General features: G+C 36.1%; 1 protein-coding gene across 5 annotated transcripts; it reads left to right on the top strand.

The window, feature by feature from the left end:
* The first annotated feature begins 152 nt into the window (after positions 1-152).
* On the top strand, positions 153-24,074 carry LOC124303666 (PTB domain-containing engulfment adapter protein 1-like). Of its 5 annotated transcripts, none has more exons than XM_046761165.1 (9): positions 153-253; positions 20,621-20,769; positions 20,886-20,956; positions 22,121-22,303; positions 22,419-22,745; positions 22,843-23,096; positions 23,266-23,483; positions 23,578-23,804; positions 23,973-24,074. In XM_046761165.1, the coding sequence occupies exons 2-9, from the start codon at positions 20,697-20,699 to the stop codon at positions 24,045-24,047; spliced, it is 1,428 nt and encodes a 475-aa protein (XP_046617121.1). In that variant the 5' UTR covers positions 153-253; positions 20,621-20,696; the 3' UTR covers positions 24,048-24,074. The 5 variants fall into 5 exon arrangements, with proteins under 5 accessions (XP_046617121.1, XP_046617120.1, XP_046617124.1 ...); XM_046761164.1 differs by having other exon boundaries at positions 160-384; XM_046761168.1 differs by having other exon boundaries at positions 160-384; positions 23,269-23,483.
* Positions 24,075-24,669: the final 595 nt, after the last annotated feature.

Raw genomic sequence — 24,669 nt, forward strand, 5'->3', positions numbered from 1 at the left:
CATATTTCTTGTTGAGTGAATCCGTTTGTTGTGCGTTCCGTCGAAAATTCCCCAACGTCTTAGTTACCGACGTTTCGTGATTCGCGAATTAGGCACCAGATGGCGCATACTCGACAGCGACTTGTTTCGTCGACGTACGTTTGTTCGACGTTCGACGGTTTGTCAGTATTTATTCCGCACTCGAGCAGGACGCGTGTGTGCCGTGACGTGAGAGTGAATTGCCCCCATCATAGCAAAGCTGAAAAGCCGAAAGGTCAGAGCGTTTCGCGTTTCACACATAGCCCGCAGAACGGTCAGATTGTCATTCCTTGTTCCACGAGCGTTATTCCTTTTTTTTTTTACGGCAACGTAGAAACAGAGCCAGAACCTTTTCTCACATCGTCGGTAAGTTTTTTTTTTTTTTTTGTATATACTATTTACAGAATATACATATTTTATGTGGGTATAGATATGGATAAACTGATTTCGATAGAAGAGAATCCACCTTCACGAACAGCGTTTAAACAACTGTTGTTTCGTCGTTATTGTAATGGTTTTCGAAAGAACAAGCGTTGCGTTTCTCCTTTCCTCTGTACACTGCACCTATGCATAGATATATCACAATATAGATTTGTAAAATATCTACGCCTGTTTACGACGATGAGCGTTAAAAACGAAATAATATAACGAAAAGTAAATGAAATGAAAGAATGATATCGCGACCGTAACGGAATACTGGCCATTCGGAATAGGTATAACTTATACCTATAGATATACAGGTATGTATATAGAAGCCGCGTACGCAGCGGTTAGTTTTTAGTTTCCGTCAACTTTCTATTCTCTCCACTGTTGTATTTTCTATCGTATTATTTATTTTCTCACGCTGCACCCATTTCTCTCCTCGCCTTCGTCGTTTCATCGCTCAGCGGTGATTTTCTAACTTATACGACGGCGATTTCGCCCTTTTACACCACCAATGTGTCTCCCTTATTTTTATCATTCTTATTTTGTTCCATTCACGCCCAACATCATATCACCGATTCCTCGCGAACAGTTTTGTGAATTTTAACGGTCATCGAACAGGTCGCGCGTTGCATGTGCGTATCTATCTGTCCTCGGATATTACCAAGGTACTCTATAGAGTCACACCACCACCGGTAAACATAAACACCGAACGGTAAACGCCGATTTTAATGTATCCTTCGCTAGCAAAAAGAGGGGAGAAGAGGAAACGCGTGTTTTCGGCTCGTGAGTTAGAAATATCTCCTGCAATTCGAGATGTGTGCTAGGACGTGGGACATTTCGGAACGGTTGTTCTGAAAACGATATCGTTTGTTCGATTCTGAAAAACATTGATCTCATTCTACTTCTTATTTTCTTGAGAAAATGTGCGTAAGAAGGTCGAAGTCCGAAACAAGCCAACGTTACCAGCTTAAAAAATCTCCACAATCTCGACACTGATACCGATGAAGCAATTTGATATGTATCCTATTATTCCGCGCGTTACATTTCGCGCGCAAAAAGCCCAACTCATTTCGGAATTACATCCTTTATTTGACAACTATAGAGGGCAGAGTTAATCCTCCATATTGCCAACGTATACAAAGGCCGTCGTTGTGCCAGCAAAACGGAGAAGATAAAATAGAAGAGAGGAGAGACGTCGTGTTTGGCCTCTCATTAAATCGTTTAGCACTCTACTAACCGTGCCTTAATTCTTCGATCTGCTTATTCTCGGTTAATTTACTTGACTCGCACGCGGTTTAATGATATTTCGTCGCTACAGAGAGAACAACTAAATAAAAATAAAACACAAAACGCGCGTCAAACATTTCTTACATTTATAATAAATACATACCTGAAACATACGCACATGTATACTTTAACTTCAGTAACTCGGTTGGAATTTCAATGATTTTCTCTTTGAAAACATGCTGCACTGTGTTACACTTCCCTCCCCTCCGCCCCCCTTCCTTCCATCCTCCCACATTTGTCACGTACATTAGAGAACAATCACATACGCTTTTCATAACAAGTATGTATACACGTATATGCATGGGTATGATATTTACCGCGTGCTCGTTATATCGCACACATCTATGTCACGCGCGCTTTTCTGCCATGGACGTACGATGTTCGTATTTCACGTTGGAGCATCGTGAATTGCATGTTGTGTGTGATAGTTATTGTAAATACAATTCATATATACGATACCTCTCTCTCTCTCTCTCGCTCGCTCTTTTTTGTTTTGTATCACTTACGTGCCGATCGAAAGTTTCGCGTTCTTACGTTCTCTTTTTGTTAGACGATTAATTTTTTGTTCCGGTTTCGTTTTTCCTCACTTCCCCTTCTTTTCTCGCATACCTATAATTCGATTTAATTCCGTATATACGCACGGATGTCGATATTATTTTTCAATTGCCGTTTTTTTTTTTTTTTTTTTTTTTTTTTTGTTTGCAAAATAATTGGAATGCAGTTTCGATTTCCGGATAATCGTTGAATCGCTCTCTCATTGCAGAGTATAATGTACATATATGTATACATGAGTAAATAATTATACATCATATAAAGCCGCCGCTTGTTGTGTAATCGTATAATGTATAGAGCGGTTAATTCTATAATAGGTATACCTAATCGTATGAAAATGAAGGGATCGAATACGATACGTGTGTTTGTAATTTGTCCAATATTATTTCTCACTAGCTGTAAAATGATGCATAATTACAAAAAACAAAAAATAACAAAGTACAATACTCACAGATGTGCAGCTGTAAATAATATACTCTTACGAAAACATCGATAAAATCACATCATCTGTATATAATAATATATATTTTACTATACGCAGTATAAATTTTATTTATCACAGTTAAATACATACATATTAATACATAGTATATGTATACCTACGCATCATTGGGTTCCAATCGTGCTGACGCACACCGCGTATAACGTAAAAAATGACGAATAAACGACGACGACGCCCCGTGATATTATTTACGTCATATGCGTATGTATTTATGTGTAAACACACATGATATTTATATGTATGTGGTGGAGCAGCAGCAGCAGCAGCAATAGCAGGGCGTGAAAGTTGATATTGCTGTTGGAAAACTATAGAGACACCCACTTTTAGATTATGAAAAATAATAAAGGAATGAAAGAAAGATACGAATGTATAGATATGTATTGTATACGTATATTATACGATTCGAGACTGTTATTCCTGCAATTTAATATTCTTCAATCTCTCGTGAATCACGGTGAAGGTATAAACACCGAACTTGCTAATTCGACTCGAGTTCAATGTAGCGAAATTAATACATAACAAGCGCCCGCATGCCTACATGTTTGGTATAATAATATATGTACCTAGTTCATGAGTGCTTTTTTCTTTTTGCTGCTCTGTTAAATCGATTCGTCGCTGTTCGTTATCACCATCGTATTTTCTCAATTTCGAATACCTCCTCCATCTCTCTTTCTCTCTCTTTTATACCTTCCTTATTCTTTTCGCAATATATGTATTTTGCTCGAATAAATGCGCATAGCAAGTTTAACGGAGCGATGAATCAGCAGGTGTTGATTTTCTACACCTGTATGCTGGTGGATGTGTAATACGCTATAGCATACAGATAGATCTGTATAATTTACTCCTCTAAAAGTACGGCTGCAATCGATTGATTCTCTCTCGTTCTCTATTCTTGCGTTTTTATAATCCGATCAGGTCTGTCATTTTCGTTCATAATATTATACACAAAATTTACCCACTGGATACCTCTACATCATTTATATTATGTTATCATCTATTATGTGCCCATCGATTAACCCACCACCTCTGCAGCATACGACGAACATTTATCTAACACACGAACAACTGCGGCTGTATTGCGTAATTTCTGTGTGTTGTCAATTGAAACGGGTGTGTTTTTGTGTGCGAGTTAGCAAATACGCTGCTCACACGCACATGCATACATACATATGCATATATACACACCATATAATTGTTTGCGCACAATGCAAAATTGTCGACGTCCTTTGTGCTCGAAGATTTCGTAAGCGATGCACGCAAAACGCGACGTATCTTTCACATTATACCTGCTCTACACGATATACAGAAATGAAAACGTGAGAAAGGAGAGTTTTACTTGTGGCGTATTTTTGATCTACGTATAGTATGTAATATCGTGTTGAATTTCTTGTGCAGGAAACAACACGGAATTCAGACGGTGAAAAAAATGACGCGAATACAGAGGTTTTCGAAATTCAGATTCATATGCGTAATTTGTTCTTTTAAACCTAAAATGCACATTATACGGGAACGCACGCAGTTTCCTCTACATTATGTAGCCGCCGCACCTCCAACTTACTGACAATGTGACAATGATGCTCGGAGTGTATGGTACACTTCGGGACGATGAATCTGAGACGGATCATTTTTTACACTAGACAGTTATGTTGGCAACACAGAGAAACCTACAGCGCCACAGTCGGCCGAGCGCGAAACAAACTCAATCTTAACATAACACAACCCATGACCGTCGAATCTAACCTTAGAATATCGCGGGTATAATGACTTGTTGGATTGACATATTCTAAGGCTAGATTCGACGGTCATGGGTTATGTTGTGTTTATTGAGATTGAGTTTGTTTCGCGCTCGGCCCATTGTGGCGCTTTAGGTTTCGCTGTGTTGCCAACATAACTGTCTAGTGTAAAAAATTAGCGTCTCAGATTCATTGTCCCCATGTGTACTTATAGGTGTAAAGGCGACCACCATGTCCGTCTTGGCCTTTGCGCGAGCACCTGCTTCTGCTCTCCGAGGGCATTACACGGCCTCGATTTTAATATTGAGCTGTATTTTAATTTTCGATCGTTTTTCTCGTTTTTAATGTAATTTTTCATCAGTATAATGGCTTACTGCAGGTCGCTGCGTGATTGTATTGACGCGATCTTTGCAATTGGAATAAATAACGGAAGAGAATCGAAGCTAGTTTTACATATTGTGCAAAAGTTCTCTTCGTACTCTCGCATAGTCATCAATTAATGTACCACAATATTACAATAATATATATGGGCTTTTTTACGCCAGTTTTTTAAACGGCTGATCATGACGTTTTTAATTTCATTGAGGATTTTTCCTACGTTAGTATGACCTCCCCAAAAAGCGTTAGGAAAAAAATTTTCACATTGTCAAACGAATTTTTAAACCAATCTCAAAGATACCTAATCGATTTGTATGAGACAAGAAAATAACATTCCGTTTTTTTTTTTTAAGTAAAACATTTTCACGCCAGATTCAGAGTGGAAGGACTGTTATGCCTATTTTTTTTTTGGAATAATTTCTTCTGTTTTTCTATCGTTTAAAAATGGCAATCGGCATTTGGACTTAATAAAAAAAGAACCTGTAATCGTATCTTTTAGGACTACGGAACCAATTTAAAAAAATCAGTAATAAAATCGGAGATGCGGTTTGTAGAATATAGGTTTGAACACGTGTGAAAATAGAGAAAAACCTCCTTCCACTCTTAGTCTCACGTAAAAATGTTTTGTTTGGAAGTCTGAATGTTTTTCTTTTTTCTCGTTTCATAAAAATCGATTTGGGTGATTTCGAAACGAGCTTAAAATTTCTTAGGGTAAAGAGGAGTGATTGATAAAATTCAAATTTATTTGCAAAATTTTTCCTGGGGTCGTACGAACATAGGAATAATCCCGGATATTAAAAAATGTCATGGTCAACCGTTTACGATGTGACGTGGAGAGCCCCTTATGCAACTAAATTGTGCATACATTCATACATACATACAGCTGCACTTAGTGACGGGTACGAAGTTTGTATAGCTGCATGAATAAATTTATATAAATGTATATGTGATATGTGTGTGTGCGCGTGTGTGTATAAATACATTCTGACCTACCCGGTTTTAGGAATGATTCAGAACTTGGAATGCAATTTTATGTACTTGTATATGAGGTATTCCACACCATTTCACCTAATCGATGAAGGTCACCAACACCGATCTTGGTGTCAATTTTTTTCTCAATTAATCTATCAAAAAAAAAAGAACACGTGTTCGGCCGTTTTTCGATTAGGCTACCTGTGTCGATTTTATGAATTTTCCGATTTTTCAACTTTTCGAAACATTCTTTTTTCAACTGGCTCTATCTTCAAGAGCTTTCATTCTTTTCAAAAAATGATACAAGTATAAAATGTGTCAATAAGTCCGAGCTTTCTGAAAAAAATTTTTGAAAATTTTTCCAACCACACAATTCTAAATTTTTTTGAATTTCGACACCTTCGATTTTCCTGAAACTTTTTACCTGCACTCGACCAGTTACAATCAAGTTTTCCTCCAAAGGAAATTATGGAGTTCCGATTCGTTCGGGAGTTATACCATCATAAGTGCCGAAAAATTGCAAATATTTTACGGAAATCAATCTTAACTTCGATCAGACAAGTTTTCATGTTATAAAAATACATGTTTGCTGAAAAAAAAACTTTTCGCAATATCCCAAACAATATAAATAAAAACGAGATCACAATTTTTCTTTTCTATGCCAAATATATTTTCAGGTAGAAAATTTCTAAATATAAATACAAAATTGTAGAATTGTGTGGTTGGAAAAATTTTCAAAAATTTTCTTCAGAAAGCTCGGACTTATTGACACATTTTATACCTGTATCATTTTTTGAAAAGAATGAAAGCTCTTGAAGATAGAGCCAGTTGAAAAAAGTCTGTTTCGAAAAAGTTGAAAAATCGGAAAATTCATAAAATCGACACAGGTAGCCTAATCGAAAAACGGCCGAACATGTGTTCTTTTTTTTCGATAGACCAATTGAGAAAAAAAATGGCACCAAGATCGGCGTCGGTGACCTTCACCGATTAGGTGAAATCGTGTGGAATACCTCATATGTATATACCTCTATGTACCTATATAGATGAGGTCCTGAACCGGTTTTTTTCACTGTGCTTCTGCAGCAAGGAACTTACCTTATACGATGCGCGAGCGCGCGCGCGCGTGTGTGTGTGCGTGTGTGTGTGTGTATGTATTGGCAGAACAGTAAGAAAAAAATCACTATACCACATGAATATCGGTATAACCAGTCGCGGAAATCGTCGCTGAGCTTAAGTATTCAGGCGAATACTTTGTTAAATTGCTAAGTACGGCATTTTTCAATAGAAACAATTAAAAAAAATGCGCATCGGACTACTCGTTTTCACGCCCTGAAAATCACGAACAACCATTCCGAACCGAAAAAATGTCTGCGTTTTTCGGTCTTTGATAAGCTCCCAGACTACCCGCTCTTATTTCTTTCGGATAAGATGGCGGATTGTCATTTATCAATTTTCATTAGAATCGGTGTTTTTTTCATGCCCTGGAATCTGAGATAAAAAATTGCAACTCATATTTTGATCTTTCTCTTACGTACGATGCTTGTGATATTCCCGTCAAACCAAATACATATTCGTAATTTCTTTCAATTTTTCCTCGTGTTTCGGAAATCTATTTTAAGAATAACTAGCATAGGTAAAATTTTTTTCGCATCCTATTTTTTGGGAAAAAAATTTGTCAAGATTCTTGTAAGACATTTTTTAAGTTTTTGCGATACATGTTCTTCCAGGTTTATAAATTATGGAAATTTACATTGCATCGTCACTCACAAAAATCTGAAATTTATACGTGACAGATTACCTCGATGTATGTAATCTCAAACATTCCAACAATTCGGCCTGACTCATAGACTTATACTGGTTATTATTCGTGGTTATTGATTATTACCAATATTTAATAACGACGAATGATGAAAAGACCAGTTGAGCCAAACTGGCAAGGTATTTGAGGTTAGACACATCACGATCATCTGCTTAGAGCATGTACAGTAATGCTCTAAGATCATCTGTCATATAATTTCAAATTTTTGAGGGTTGGCCACCCTGAGAAATGTAATCGTATTAGTGGATAATGCATGCCAGGTAGTGACGATGTAATGCAAATTTCAATACCTTTTAAACCTGGAAGAATGTGTGTGTGTGGCAAAAATTTTAATGATGTCTTTAAAAAATCGTTACAATTTTGTTTCCCCGAGACACGGTATCCGAAAAAAATTCAACTTACGACACTTTTAAAAATTTCTGTACGGAACTTCCGAAATTGTATTGGAAGTTTTATTCGGATACGGAACAGTGAACTCACCAGAAATTCACTTATAAATCTTATAAATTTTAGTAAACTCAAAAATTTTTATCTCAAATTTAAGGCAAAGACATAGTAATTTACATCGCTATACACCGAATATGTCAATTTACAAGCAGTTTTTGTAAATTGACAAACCTTTTGTACAATAAATGTGGTGTAGTAAATTGACGATCATTTATTGAAGACTTGGTTTGACGGGAATGACTCAAACATCGCTAGAGAGCGGACGAAATATGGGTTTTAATTTTTCTCTCAGATTGCGGATCATGAAAAAATAAAAATGATCTTACACATTTTTCGTATCGATGCTAGGAATTCTATCAAAAAAATCGACGAGACAACCCGACGTCTTACTCAATAGAAATCAGAACGGGTTATGTGGAACCTATCAAAGACCGATACACATATTACCAAAAACATTTTTTCGGTTTTGCGATGGTTGTGTGTGGTTTTTAAGGCCTGAAAACTGGTTGGCTGACGCATTCGCATTTAGTTAGATTGAAAAATACCGAACTTATTGTTAGGCAATTATACCGGGCGGCTCTGCATTAACCCTCGTCACTGAAATGAATCGACTTTCACGTACAAATTTAAAGTCAGCGTGCTAGAATCAGGGTTGGTTGTGCAAGTAAAATGAAGAGTGATTGGAAAAACTATTGTGTATTGTTTTACTTTTTTTGCTTGAAGAATTTCTCCCACATCCTTCATCGTTTTTTTTTTCTTGCGAAAACTAAAATTGGAGTCTATTTCTGAATCGTTAGATTTTGTCTCAGAATTTTCCATAGGCGTAAGTGACTAGAGTTAAGTTGGAAACAGAACAATGACTACCTAGCATAAAAGTTAATTTGAGAAATTTATCGATAGGGCTTCCTTACATTTTTTTGTAACAAGTTTCTATTTCATTTTCCGTCCACACTATTTTTTTTTTCTCTTCAATCCCATGTGTTAAATCAAGCAACGACAAGATGTATCAAAATTGCGTAACGGTATAATATATAGGAAAGAGGTAAACTGCCGTATCGTTCACTCGATTTTTTTTGTCTTGTCGTTTTGTGTGTGTTGATTTTTTATTCCCAATATTGATATTCACTCTACTGTGGTTTAGAGATTTTGGACGGGCTCAATTCAGGTTCGAATTTTAAGCACGCGAGGTATAAAGTTGCAGAATTTTCAACACTTCGTATCACGATTGTAGGATTTGATCGTCTTTAAAATATTTTTATTGAATTTGCACGAAACATTGATGTTCGAAATTTATTCCTCGTTTTCGTTTTCCGAATCACTTGATCGAGTCGTTGTACGTAGAAATTGAATAATAAAATTCGCCTGCATGCGGAACGAAGGAATCGAAATTTCACTCGACATGTCGATTCGCATGGAATAATTGAACCATACTCGTTAATAGTCCAACGAATAAGTTAACTCTCAATCTCATCAGGCCGAAGTTTGTAACGCTTATTTTAATGACGCATCTTTAGAAAGAGACGATATTTTGCGACTTTAGAGGATTACCTGAAATTTAGGAACCCATTAACGAAGCATGAACAAACTAACACTGTCGATTCAACATATCGCGAGTTATTCTACGTTACTAACTTCAGCTACGTTAAATCTCGTGTAAATACTTGTGCAGATCAGATCTATAATTGTAATAAAATGGCACGGCACCCGTACTTCATTATCATCTTCATCATCATGACCATGGGCATATTTCTCCACCTTGCGGTTTCGGAAGGTATCCGACGTGATAAGCAGGATAAGAACGAGGATAAGGAAGGTGATATCGCCTCGGTATATGACTGATTGTGAAGGGACGAGCAGACAGGCCGTCGCTTCGGCGAACGGTGAACAAGCCAGGCAACCCAACACAGCCGGTGGCTGGCACTGCCATCCACGACTCTCTCTCCTCTCTCTCCTCTCTCGGCTTCGTTCGTACGGGTGTGCAAGTGTGCGCCGTGCCTTGCCGGTGTACCGTTTACCGCGAGGAAAAAAGAGAAAGAAAGAACGAGAGAGAGAGAGAGAGAGAGAGAGAGAAGGACAAGGAGAAGGAGAGACCTGCACGCGTGTGCACGCTTTGCCGATCTCACGGACGCGTCGAACGAACCCGGAGCCACGAGACTCTTGGATCAATTCGACGACTTGTTCTCTCGCGGATATATTACTCCCGATGCGACGGTAGAAATTCTGGATGATCGAATTCAGAGAAAACATTGCGTCATATGTGGCTCGTTGGTAGCCTAGGGAAGGTTGAAGCTTTTGCTGGGTGGTGGAATTTTTTAATCGTTGAAACAAACTTGATTTCGTCAGAACTCTGAAGAGTACGAAAATTGGAACGGACGGAACTCCGAATGGTCAAAATTTCTAGTAGACGCTAGACGGTACTTCGAATATTTACTTTACTCTTGGCGTGCGAGTGATTTCGTGACTTTTTTTTTTTTTTAGGTGATTTGACTTATGATTTGTCCGATTTCAGTTGATTTTCTATGCGATTTCACATGACTTCGTGTGGGATTTCTGCTGATTTCCAATGCCTTCGTATGATTTTAGATAATTTTCAGTGATGTTAAAGTGATTTATCTGTACGATTTTTCATTCCGCTTTCAACTGATTTCAACCCAGGGTGTACAGCTGATTTCCAGGAGTGAATAGCCACTTTGTTAAAACTCCAAACGATCAAAGCCTCGAGTAGTCGGAACTCCAAATAATCAAGATCCCGAATCGTCAGAACTTCAAATATTCAAAACTTCGAATGGTAATAAATCCAAAAGTTCAAAACTTTCACGCAGCTAGAACCCCAAACGATAAAAGTGCAAGCCTATTTCGAAAACGGTTGAATAACCAAATGGTCTAAACTCCCGAATGATTCTGAACTGCTGATCGACGGTATCTCACGATAGTATAAATCGTAGCTTAATAGTATTGGCACATAATTTTTTTTGTAACAACTATTATTAAAACTGTATTTTTGGAGTTTTGACCGCACGCACACTGGTCCGTTCGACAGATATTTTGAGTTCCGAGTAAGTATTGAGTCCGGCGAAACTTCGTTCATTGTCAGACATCAGTTGCAGACGATTCGTAGAACTGTAGATTGAATGATTGGATGAATGGTTCGTTTCATTACTTTCGGTGGCTGATTTTTATTTCTTTTTCACCGGGGATGGTGTGATAAGAAAGCCTAAACGGCGTTGCAAAAGATGGTGACGTTTATGCTCGGCGTGAAAAAAAATTGCTAAGTAATAATAATAATAATAATTAACAACAACAATAAATTAAGAACTACCGCAGCATTTCCGCTACTACACTCATCGTCTCCTTTTCAATCTCCCTTTTTTTTTTTTTATACCGCATTGATTGACCACCTTACTTGAAATCGAATAACACGTAGGTAGTAACTTTGTTTTAACGTTACGAAACTAATCGTAAACTATTGTTGTGTGCTGTATTATACATATCGTCATTATTATTATTGTTGTTGTTGTTGTTGTTATTATAATTACAATTACAATTATTATTTTTGTGTTTAACATCAATTATTATTACTGTTTTTATCATTATGTATTATTTTCTTCGTTTTCATTCCTCTTTTTTTCGTCCCCTCATTTTCGTCCTCGGACAACCGTCAACAGCTCTCTATAACTAATAAATATCGCTTTGAGCAGCAGAGGGATTATACTCGTGTGTACATTGCTTACGCACCTCCCCTCCGACTTCTCCTCTTCCTCTTTTTGTTCTTTGAATAGGAGTATGAATAAGATATTTACATGTACGTCTGATCTATCTAATCTGTCACTTCTCGGCCAAACTATAGTTATTCATGTATATGTATACCAATGTGTAGTCCAGCTATGTGAAACTGAAACTGGAACTCGACTTGTTCGAATATCAATTTTCAAAATTTCCATCTATTCTAAATCGTTTGTAGTTGTTTGTATTAAAGACATTTTCGTTTGTTGTAATCCGGGAAAAAAGTTACCGCAATTTTTCAATTTTCGAAAAATCTCTCTCTCTCTCTTTCTCTCTTTCTCATCGTCTTCTGCAGGTATTATCTAAAGATTCAATAACATGTTACACTCGAAGCTTTAACTTTCCTTTATTTAATTAGTGTCGATATTGATTATACATCTCGGTCACTGGTGATTTGCTAATTGCGATTTGATTATTATCCCTAATTCAACAACGGACAAATTAGAACGCGCATAGAGAAACACTTACGTTCTTTATACTCTTTCTTATAATCTATGGTTCAACGGCCAAGTGTTTGTATGCTCTAAATGCAAAAAAGTCAGATTTCGAGGGTGCGCAATTCGACGCAATTGCACGGTATGATGATGTGAATTTTTTCTCAGACAGTAGCACTAAAGATCACTAAAACCTCGCAGTTACAGATTTCTTCGAACATTATTACTTTTATAGGAAAATGTATGCTGAGAACGTGTACGAAACACGTTTATTTTAAACGTTGAAATCCACAACTGTCGTTGGCATGGGATAGAGTTGAGATAGAAGTCGGAAAAAATTAGGTAATTTGTTTTTAATTATTTGAAATTGATTTGGGGAGTATGCTTGGAAAAATTCGACAACATCTTGAATATGGGACACTCTAATGTAGATGGATCAATTAATTTCTAATACGCACCATCATCGAATGAGAGATAAATTCCCGATGTTAAACAAAACTACGCAAAGCCCGTATATGAGGGATTCTCCGTCAACTCGGCCACTTTTTTTTCGACCATCTCAGATCTGCCCCATAATCGGTTATATCAAAGTACTACTAAAAGGTACTCTATGTGAATTTTTTCAGATTTTTTAATTCATTATTTGAGAAATTGCAGTTTTCTTTTCAAATGAATATATCTCGGAAACTTGAAGTGACTGAAAAATAATGACTCTACATAAAAGTTGTAGTTTTTTGTTAGCTTTCGAGAGGAATTTTTGAAAAAATTTTTACGTTCCGGTAACGCTAATTTTTTACCAAAAAAGGATGAAATTATTTTTTTTATTCAAAAAGGACCCTTTTTTTTGCTGAAAAAATTACAGAGTCTTCAAATATGTGTGACAATATCGCCAAAAAATCGCCAGAGTGGCACGGATCGAGGTTCTAGGGTAAAAAAAAAATGAAGCTACACAAATCAATTTTTTTTATACCGGAACCTCGACCGAATTTGTGTGGCTTCATTTTTTTTTATCCTAGAACCTCGATCCGTGCCACTCTGGCGATTTTTTGGCGATATTGTCACACATATTTGAAGACTCTGTAATTTTTTCAGCAAAAAAAAGGGTCCTTTTTGAATAAAAAAAATAATTTCATCCTTTTTTGGTAAAAAATTAGCGTTACCGGAACGTAAAAATTTTTTCAAAAATTCCTCTCGAAAGCTAACAAAAAACTACAACTTTTATGTAGAGTCATTATTTTTCAGTCACTTCAAGTTTCCGAGATATATTCATTTGACAAGAAAACGGCAATTTCTCAAATAATGAATTAAAAAATCTGAAAAAATTCACATAGAGTACCTTTTAGTAGTACTTTGATATAACCAATTATGGGGCAGATCTGAGATGGTCGAAAAAAAAGTGGCCGAGTTGACGGCGAATCCCTCATATATACGTGATTCAGAGGATGATTAATTGTGTATCTAATAACAGCTATATAAGTTTTGACAAGTGAACTCTGTTCACACTTTTACCCGTTTCGCGTTATCATCTCATTTCGTTATTAAACACACAGACGCTTCCTCGAGTTGTTTTCACTTCTAATCTTATAACCTACGCGCGTACGTACATAAGTGAGATCATGCACCGTTAGTGCTGTTTCTGGATTAGTTGCATGTAAAACACGGAAATTTTCCAACTTCTGTTATATTACCAGTGAGTGCAGAATCACTATTGTCATTATCATTATCATTTATAACTTGTTTATTTTTTCTCTTTCTTGAAATTTTCATTTTCATTCAATTTTTATAACTATTACCGCCTGCAGTAAAGATATAGCAATGCGATTGATTATTATACGTGATGATGAAAATTGTAATTGGCATGCGTATGCACACTAGATGTGTATGCATTGATTTATGTTTCATTTACGAGCCGTTTCCGATCCACGACTTGAATCGCGGCAGCTGAATAATTCTTGGACGATCAAATCGGGGACAAAGGAAAGCATTGGGCTAACAAAATATATTCTCCGATTTCAGAAACAGTTTCAAATTTTTACCGCGCTTGTATAGTTTTATGTATTCCGTGAACTCGTTACCTTTATTTGCATTTGGGGCATTCCATGATGTCAAAATTATAAAGCCAATCTGAGATATCGACGTAGAATCTTGATCGTGATGTCATGGAACCCCCCATATATTATACAAGTTCGCGAGTTTGTGTGTTGGCGTGTTTACCATGGTGGATCCAATACGGTGGATGAAAATTTCAAATTCGATCGAATACGGTCTAGAAACTTGATGCAGAGGTTTTACTGAATATTCAAAATCTGATTTCAGATTCGTAATCAGCGACCCCAAAAACTTGTAATTTATATAAAACGTGTATATATGCAGACGGGTAACTTTCTCGGAAATTACACTGAGAGAAAAATTTGCGCATATAGTTAAAAATCTGTATAGTTAAAATATTACAGTCGGAAAGATAATTTTTATAGTAGAATTCACTTAAATTATCGTTTGGCGCACTATAAACACAATATCAATTTTACCATACACTTATAGTTGATGCGAGGACGTCAAAGGTACTATAATAATACTACAATTAACTATATTTTTGTTTCTAATGTTCACCATACACAGATGTTCATCAGGATTATATTAGTATAGTGCGGTGAGCTCTGTTCTGTAGTCTTCGATAGTACAGAGTATGGTTCAATTAACTAATTTATAATCAACTATTTACGGATAAGTATTTAGACCACCCGAGATGATTCCTGCAACTTTTGTCAGAGTTGGATGCACCTTACATAGTTTGACTCGACTTAAATATGGTTAACGCCAATACAGTAATTATTCAGACAAGATCATACGAACATAGTTTCAACAACTAAACATACAGTGTTGAAAATATTTGAAAATCTACGCCACATTTACAACACAAAAGTGTAGTTGAATTACAAATTTCGTGTTATAAAGTGAATTAATAAGCAGTCTCAATAAATGTGCATTATAATTTTGTCATTTTGCTTAACTTAGTTGGAAATACGCAAAAGGGTATTTTGAATTTACTTCATTGTGCAGTAAATGTATTAGGTATATTTGGAAATTTCATTTACGGTACTTGGAATTTACTAAAAAATCTGCCGAATTCACTTGATAAATGGAATAATCTTGTTGATCAGTTTTCAGTGACTGTAATCGATCCGAAATGCGTTTTCAACGGTTGTAGTTACTGATAAGTTGTCAAAATGGTGTCTGCGCTCACGAAAAATCATTGAGATGAGTTATCTACGAGTTCCTCATCTATTTTTTTTCATTCCAGTTTTACTATACATTTACGATGAACCTACTCAACTCGTATAGTATAAGCTAACAAATTGAAATCTAAAATTTCCAAATTATAAATCGAGTAACGATAAGCTGATCACGTTTACCGCACTAATGTTTGAATGTGGTCAGGGTCTTTATTATTGTACCGTTAACCATAAAACTTTTGTCAGATGTAACCATAAATTCATAGTTCGGAACAACATAATGCAATAAGTTCTATTAACTATAAATTCGTATTGTCTCCCGAGCACACTATTTTTTATGGTAAAGACAACCATAATTTTCTCTGAGTGTAATTAGTCCTTCAATTTTGACGATTTTTTTTCATTCAATTCGTTTCTAACAATAATAATTTACATTATATTGCAATAATTACTCTTGAATATTGAAAATCCGTTAGTATACCATCGGAAATAGCAACAAACCGTGAAGAAATATGTTTAAAAGTTTTCTAAATATACAAAAAACGAATGTAAAATAGGTGATGAGAATACTTACCACTATGACTCAAAGGGTTAAATCCCGGTGTTTTTATATTGTATATTTGATTTATTTCTTGTGTAATTTATTTGTCAATCCGCGTTTGTTAATTCGCTTTTAATTATTGTACGCACGTACATCCTACGTTTTACACGATTCAACTGTGACTACAAATATACATATACACATAACTCTGCGGGATATCTTCCGTTAATTGAATATAATCGTTGAGCATTCCGTGGCAACTAGACCGACGTTTAACCTCGACGGTGATCACCGTCTTCGATTTAAACAATTCCTGAGGTTTTTTTTATATTACAATACATCATTGACCCATTCGCCTATAAAACGTTATAACAAAGTTATTTTTATATTCCGCACTTGAATCATCATTTGATCATGCATACCTATATTTTTAATTTTTTTATTTCAAATCACGATAACTCGCTTCTGGTCAACAATTATTATTGTCATATTAACGTATAACATTGATGTGCAAAAAAAAGCTTAGCTCCCAAACGACGGCGATTTTGTCATTTTGCGTCGGATGTAAAAAAAAGGTTTTCTTTTTTAGCCAAAGATGATTCACAAAAGGTTGCAAATTTTATCAAAACGTCGTTATCGAGAAAAAATTCATTCTCGTGCGTTTCTCGTTGAGAACGAGGACTTGCCGTTTCTAAAAAATTGACTCCGTCTGATTTATAACAAAAAAGAAAAATAAAATAAAAAAATACACCTCTTGCCCCATTACAAATTTTTCTCCAAATGCACAGTTTTCGAGTTATGAAGGATAAAATCTAAAATACTTACGCCTAAACGGCAGGTGAAAAAAATAAAAATACAAATTACAAATGTATATTTGGTGCAGTAGAAATAGGAAAAAAATCGGTGAACATTTCGGCGAGATTCTGGGTCAGTCATTGTTCACGTTAGTTTGTGACTATCCCATGTATACAACTAAAAACAAATGTTCATATCGTTGCGGATACAATATTATGACCGGTACTACAATAAAAATTTAAGTCTCAACGCAATGTTTAATTCACTTTAATGTTCATAACGTATCATGATATAATCTGAATGCAGCGCGCATATCTTACGACATCGTTTTACGAAGCAACACGTTAGGTATGTGCGCATCTATAATGAATAAAATGTAATTATAGATTGCATATGCACACACACACACATATATATACACCCACAATCTGTATAATCGAAATCCAATGCTATACTACTATAATGCTATAATGCTATATGCGCAGCATTTTAATTTTTACTATTTCTCTTCTACGCGTCTACACATTACATACATACATCAAAATATGCCATATAGTTACGTGTCTACGTTTTCACACGCGCGCAACTAGCTTTAATATCGCATTTTTACGATGTCTGCAAAAAAGGAGGGGAAAAAATGGAACTGAAGAAAGAGGAAGAAATTTTGCGCCCAGTATGATGCGGTTTTTTTTTTTACTATTACTATTATTCGAAAACCGTTGCAGGACGTTGTTGTGGTCGCGTACCTATCATTATTATTATTATTGCAATAATTAGACATGGACATGCCTGTATAATATGTATGTCTTCATTATATGTATACACTTTCTCCGCTTCCGCCGGTTTCAAGATTGTTCAATTAATCTCTCTACCCCTCTCTCATTTTCTCTACACATTTGACCCTCCATCGTTTTACTCCATATAATGACGATAATATATCTGTATGATAAACCCCCCCCCCCCCCCCCACAGCATCGACTTTTCCTAATCATTCATCATTCATGCTTTATTAAGTTGTTTTTCTCTCTCTATCTCTCTCTCTCTCCGATTCCTTGTCCTCTTCTTTCAACTATCTTCTTTGCAAAGTATTTTGCTCTTTGGTTAATTGATCGCTGCAATTACCTAGATATAAGCTGACGTTTCTTTGTCTCGTTTTCAACGATCTTCTAGCTTCTCTTCTCGACGCTTATTATTTGCAAGCGATTGCATATATTTATACGGACCGAATCGCATATCCAGAGGGGAACAACGACTCGGTCGTTGTTGTATTAGCATGTAGCAAACGCGTGTGGTGCTCTGATATTTGTTCGGTTGATATATTGGGTGTGTATATTATTGTGTATGTATGTAAATAGGGATGAACTTTCATTGATTGAACATGTCTCTTCGTTGTACACAGCTCGGTTGTGTTGTTGTTGTTGCTGTTATTATAGGAACAAATTTTTTGAACCAGAGAGACTCCATTCTGTTCGTATATCAAAACAATCCGTAATCCCAACTGATCTCTGTCGTACAACACGGAATTACTTACATATATATTTCGGATGTATACGTGAAATTGGCGGTTCAAAAATTTTTTTTTTCTGAACTATTGTCAATTAAATAGAATCGAATTCGATTGAATAATATTTTTGTTTTCGAGCTTTGTATTCTAATTGCCTGCAGATTTATGTACTTCGTCGTTAATTTCACGAAAGATTCTCTCTGGAGATTCCACGTTATGCCTGTAATCTATCTCTTGAACTCTTGAATTTGTATACGTAGTTCATAATAAATTTTCTTTTACACGGAAGAAAGGTGAGGGGAAGGAGAAACAAATTATTGCAGATTTACTTGGAAATATACCGATTGCGTCTCACGCTGTGCTCGTTAATAATTAATTAATCGGTTATATTCACTACCACACGTTGTATGCTTTGTTTTTTCTTTTCTCTTCTTTTTTACTTGCGGCACTGTGCTTGCTTATTTTTATCCTGTAACTATAAGGTTGGTTAGCCGACGTCGATCCGCGATTTTTATGCGCGAAAATCATGCACACAAACGTTGCCTTGAAAGTTATGCAATGTTTAAAGGTTGTGCTGGTGCTAATATATTATATATCACTAGGCATACATACAGTTTATATTATTCAAGTGGTACGTTGCACATAAGTATGATTGTCAAATTTTATACCGAGATTTATATGACAAAACATTTCTCTCGGTCTTTTTTCGATCATTCTCAATGGCAGTTCAATATTACAGTTTTTGATTTCTTATTTCCACCATCATCGTCGAATCAAGATTGCGCAAAAAAATTTTTTTTTTCATTTATTTATGTATCAAGTTTTTCCTTTCCTTGCCGTATTCTAAATTCTTGTATTCCCTTTCTTATTCTTTCTCATTATTCGTTTGATTCGCTCACATTTTATTTGGTATACAATATGGATAATTTGGTAATTTAATTGGCAATATCCCAAATGAAATTGGAAAACACGTTCGAGAGATTGAGTTTCTAGCTTTACTTCATCGTAATGTTTCATTTCTTCTCTTGACAATATTATGAGAAATCATGTCGGGTTATCAATAACTGGAAAATTAGAGAGACGGAGAGAGAGACCAGTGTCAAAGTCCATTGGTTGTGTGAGTTTTGTTTACCTTCGTTAAACGCCAAGCGATAAATTCATGCTTCTTTAATTGCTTTGGAGATTAAAACAACATGTTACATATTTGAGGAAATTTGCATCATGACGATATTCTTATTTATACATAAATGCGATACAAACAAAATTACTTCTAGTTTTGTTTGTCAGTAGCAACTAAAAAAGAAAAAGAAATAAAACGAAAATGAACGTACAAAGAAGATCAGACGAGAAATAAGGAAAAAAATTAACGACTTTAAGTTGTCTGGAATTCCCCGAATCATTTTGAAGGAAATAACGTTCTTATAATATTTACAAGCATCGATATACTAGTTTACTATACCATACTTCAGATGTACCCTATTTCCTTAGTGATAAAAATCAAAGACATTGATAATGGTCGTTTGCTTGATATAATATTTGGCTACTCACTTGCAAGCGAAGGGGAAAAAATAAAAGAGAGAAATAATGTTCAAATAGAAAACACTATCCCTCACTGGCTGATAATTTGATGATATAATATTACAGCTCTGTATATTTAACGTTACGTGTACCGTGTTTCCTGTCTCTCTCTCTCTCTCTCTCTCTTTTTCTACTCTTGAACAGAAAAAAGCACTTTTTCTACGCCAAACCTTGTTTTCGTAATTGTAAATGTGAAACTGAAAGATACACGCGAAGTCAAATCGATTATTGTTTACAATGATGCTTACCTAGCTATGAGCGAGCTTGAATTGTAATAGATCAGTCATTTACTGCACGATGATGACGATGATGAAACATGAAAGGATTTGGCCTTCGTGGCCAAGGCTGACTGGCGTTGCTGCTCTCGGGCATTGAACACAATCAGTTAGTCAGTCAGTCGTTCAGTTGTTCAGTTGTGTGTTTACCTCATGTACCTGGCTTAAGACTTGTATTGTTAGCCAGCTAGCTGGTTTGGTGATCAAGTACGTCGATATCATTTCATCTGAAGACTATAAAAGGTTGACTGAGCTATTTTTCATTCCCTTTTCTTTCCAGACTGAAAATCTCCCCGTTCTTTATGTACTCTCAAGTATAATTTTGTCCTCCTTTGTGTTACAGACTTGTGTTTCTTCAACTGCTGGCAAATAAATACACGACAATTCATCTCGTCGAGGATTAACATTGTCCATATAACATGAGGAATTCCACTTTATTGAAATGGGCACAGAATTCTACCAACAACAAAAATCAACCTGGCAAAAATGGTGGTAAGATATTTCAATATCAAACTTTTTGCCGTCTCTTTGAAGCTTTGGAAGTAAATAAATTTGCATAATTTGTCATCTTTTCACTGACAGTTTTTTTTTTTTTTTTTTATTTTCAGCCGCTTCACCCAGAAATTGGATACATTCGCCGGACGCTCTTCAAAAGGGTCACATCGCTTACTTAGTTAAGGTATCGTTATCATTAACCATTATAGAGAAAAAAAAATAGGAAAACAATTGTAAAGCTTACATTTGGAGCTTTGGGTTGATTTTTAGATTGGATGAATATATACATGTAATTTGCATATAGTATGATTAACGGAATAATCCAGAGTTGACAGAAAGGTCAACTTGGTGTGTGGCTGTGTTTTCTTTTCTTATTCTTTTCCCCGCACCGTCGTATTGTGAGAAACGTGTTTGGTGTGGAGACAAGAATGCAAATTAATTGTGAAAAATTCATTCCCCACTCGGTGCGTCATTCGGCTATTTGTTTAAAGTCAGAATTAATTAAATTTTTATGGTATAGAAAAGAAAGAAAAAACAACAGCTGATGTTAAAAATGTCATGTGGCTCTTGAACTACGACAAATCTGTTTAGTCTGGAATGTAAATATTTCTATGACCATAATGAACCTGTTTCTTGTCCTTTTTTCTTTTTCATTGATCGCTTTTTTTTCCCAGCTTCACTCGACATGTCGCTGGCACGGTCAAGGACTTTATAGGAATTTATGAACACTTGTGCCACAAGCCAATTTATTTTTACACACCTTACAAGTTTCTTGTAATTATCATTTCTTAATCTTTTCTAAATCTCATTTTTGTATCTAATCTTGAATGGTTGCGCAATGCTTGGAAGATCGGATGTTAAAACCTCTGGTTTCTCAGGCTGCCAGAGATCGGTCTGCAATAACAAGACACCGGGAATGTTAGAGTTGAACGAACTTTGTAATACTGCAACACCGAATGTTTTCGGAAATGAAAGTATACCGCGTATGCAAATCGTTACGCAACGGGCCAAATCTGTTCAGCCACTTGTGCCAAACTTTTACTGTTACCGTTATTACCAAAACTATACACATTCTATATTATACATATAGCCGGTGATATACAGAGTTTGTTACTTTCTAATTTCACAATCGCAATATTCATTGATGCTCATTGCCAGCTTCCTTATTGCTCTGCAATTTCAATTCTTGTGTAAATAGTAATATCGCTTTTCTTCTTTTTGTTTTTTTCGTTTTATTTACTAGATATCGAACAGTGGCGATGTTTAGATAGTTTGCTTATCGTGGTATAATACGGGTAGTTCAAAAGTGTAAACAATGCTCAAGTAATTTTGTCATGTGGCTTTTTAGTATCTTGGGAGTACAGAAGTCGATCAACCCAAAGGTATCGACGTGGTTAAGGAGGCTACCTGCAAGCTAAAATTTAATCAGCAGTTGAGGAAAAGCGAGGGTACCAAAACGCCAAAAGTGGAACTAACCATCAGCATAGATGGCGTCGCTATTCAAGAGCCCAAGACCAAGACGACGCCAAAGGTATTCAAATGAAATACAGATATTAAATGATAATTGCTTCTTTTTTCATTTGTTGACTCGATTTGGCGAAGAGTGCCTATGTGTAATTTGATCTCAATTGTTGGAATATTTACAGCGTATCATGCATCAGTACCCGCTTCATCGGATTTCGTATTGTGCCGACGATAAGGGGGAGAAGAAATTTTTCAGCTTTATCGCTAAAGAGGAAGACGCGGAGAGACATACGTGTTTCGTTTTTGTAAGCGACAAATTGTCGGAGGAAATAACGCTGACGATCGGACAAGCCTTCGATCTAGCTTATAGGAGATTTTTGGAAACTTCAGATAAGGATTTGGGCAGCCAGAGACGCAGCATGGTACTGCAGCACAAAATCAAACGCTTAGAACACGAAAACAACATCTACAGGCAACGGTTGCAAGATATCGCTTCGATCAAGGGAACGGTAATAGAATTGCGAAATTATTGCGAGTTCGAGAGACTCGATTTTTCCAACTGCTCGACGATTCGTAATAAAAATTAAATGCTAAATCGACTTTCAGGCCGATGTGACTTCTTATCTCTCCCAGCATAATTTACCCGACATTTTACACGTTCCGGGTGTACCGATGACTCCTGAAAGTTCCTCGTCGTCGATTGACGAGACTACCAAACCTAGGATGAATGGTAGCTTGAGCAAATCTTCTCTGAGCACAACTAACAGTGACAGTAATGGAAATACTTCTAACGGTATACAACAGCCACCACCAGTGCCACCAAGAAGTTTCGAAAAAAGTTTCGATGACGATTTCATGGGGTAAGTTCACCAGGATTGGTGTCGAATTGGTCAATGTTCTCGATTCCTGGTATCGATAATCAGTGTTGCTTCTTTTGCCATTTTTCTCCCAACACTTTCACTGGCAAATAAGAAAAACACACTTCAAATTTTTTCAATACATCTTTCAACACGACAGTGAATTTTTCAGCAGCGAACCCCCAGTACCGACGGTCGGTACTAAGCTGGAAGGTCTACTGATGGACGAGTTCGAGGAAGATTTTAATCCAAGAGCTCACGAGGGATTGACAAATGGGTCAGCTTTCAATCATCAGTCGAACAATAACCCGACTTTGAACGGACAGGTCTCTTCGTCGCAGCAAATTTTCTTCCCTCAGGCTAACGGAGGTGCGAGTTCCCCGCCGTTGCGTAAGTTTGATTTAGCTAGTTGCTCTCTCGACTTTGATTGCCAAGCTTTTATCAGTGGTGATGTTTCAATGGAAATTTTACATTCTATTCACAGTGGCTCCGCCACCAAAGGCTAAAGATTCTCGAAGGCAGAACGGCATCAAAGAAGATCTTTTCGGCAGCGTTCCGTTCAATCCAGCTCCACCCAGCGGTGCAAAAACTGACATAAATGATCCGTTTGAAATGGGAGAGTTTGGGGCAACGACTGCAGCGTTAAATCCGAGTCAGCAGGAATTGGAGAATGCGATCGGACTTTTAGACAAAAGGCTTCTAGAAATGAAAGTAAGAACAATAGCTGACTGAATATCATCGATGTATATACTTTGTTTATTTACTTTTTTCTCTCTTTTTATATCCCTTGTTATAATCTCAGACTTGTGAAAGTTTAGAATTATATTTCTAGCGAGACTTGATTTTAGTATCGGTTACATGTCTTCAATTCTTTTTCAGGATGGATTTAGCAGAGGTCTTTCAATCGGAACTGATGACTTTTCACTGGAGAGTCTAGATCCGTTACGAAATTAAGATTAACGACCGTCACTAGTGTGTAAAGAAAAAAAGTTGAAGAAGGAAATATTGAACTCGTAACAATGATCACAAGGATTTCTTCAGAAAAGGAAAAAGTAATAGTAATAAGCATAACTAACGTTTTAAAGCAATTCATTTGTGAGATTTTTTTTGAGCTGGAAGGACTAAGGATTAAAAAAAAAATAATGATAATAATAAAAAACACCACGAACAAAAACGTATGAAACCAAAATTAGTCAATTATACATATATTTATGGTGATATTTGATATTTATGTAACGATAATATAATACACAACATTATTTTTTTTATGATGTTCTCATGTTTATAATTCCTTTTTCTCGTATATTCTTGTCAATATTTTGTTTTAATTGTTTTTTTTTCTTCACAACATATCACCTGCAATTTTAGAATCTCGAATGGAACAGCATGAACGAGTCTTGGTTTACTATTGCCCCCGAAATAAAGACAATCGAAATAATGTGCCTTTCACGTTTTATGTAACGAGCTCCTAATATTAATAGTACGGATAATAATGTTAATAACTGTATCTGTAAAAAGAATAATAGATACCTTACAGCGGTTGTAAAACAAGGGAATGAAGAATCTGTAAAGACTA

Source organism: Neodiprion virginianus, chromosome 4 (genome assembly GCF_021901495.1).
Source record: "Neodiprion virginianus isolate iyNeoVirg1 chromosome 4, iyNeoVirg1.1, whole genome shotgun sequence".
In the NCBI taxonomy this organism is placed as follows: Eukaryota; Metazoa; Arthropoda; class Insecta; order Hymenoptera; family Diprionidae; genus Neodiprion; species Neodiprion virginianus.

Coding starts and splice junctions, on each gene's coding strand:
- LOC124303666 (XM_046761165.1), top strand. CDS start 20,697: ATGAGGAATTCCACTTTATTGAAATGGGCACAGAATTCTACCAACAAC. Junction 20,957..22,120: donor ACATCGCTTACTTAGTTAAG/GTATCGTTATCA, acceptor GTGGCTTTTTAG/TATCTTGGGAGTACAGAAGT. Junction 22,746..22,842: donor TCGCTTCGATCAAGGGAACG/GTAATAGAATTG, acceptor ATCGACTTTCAG/GCCGATGTGACTTCTTATCT.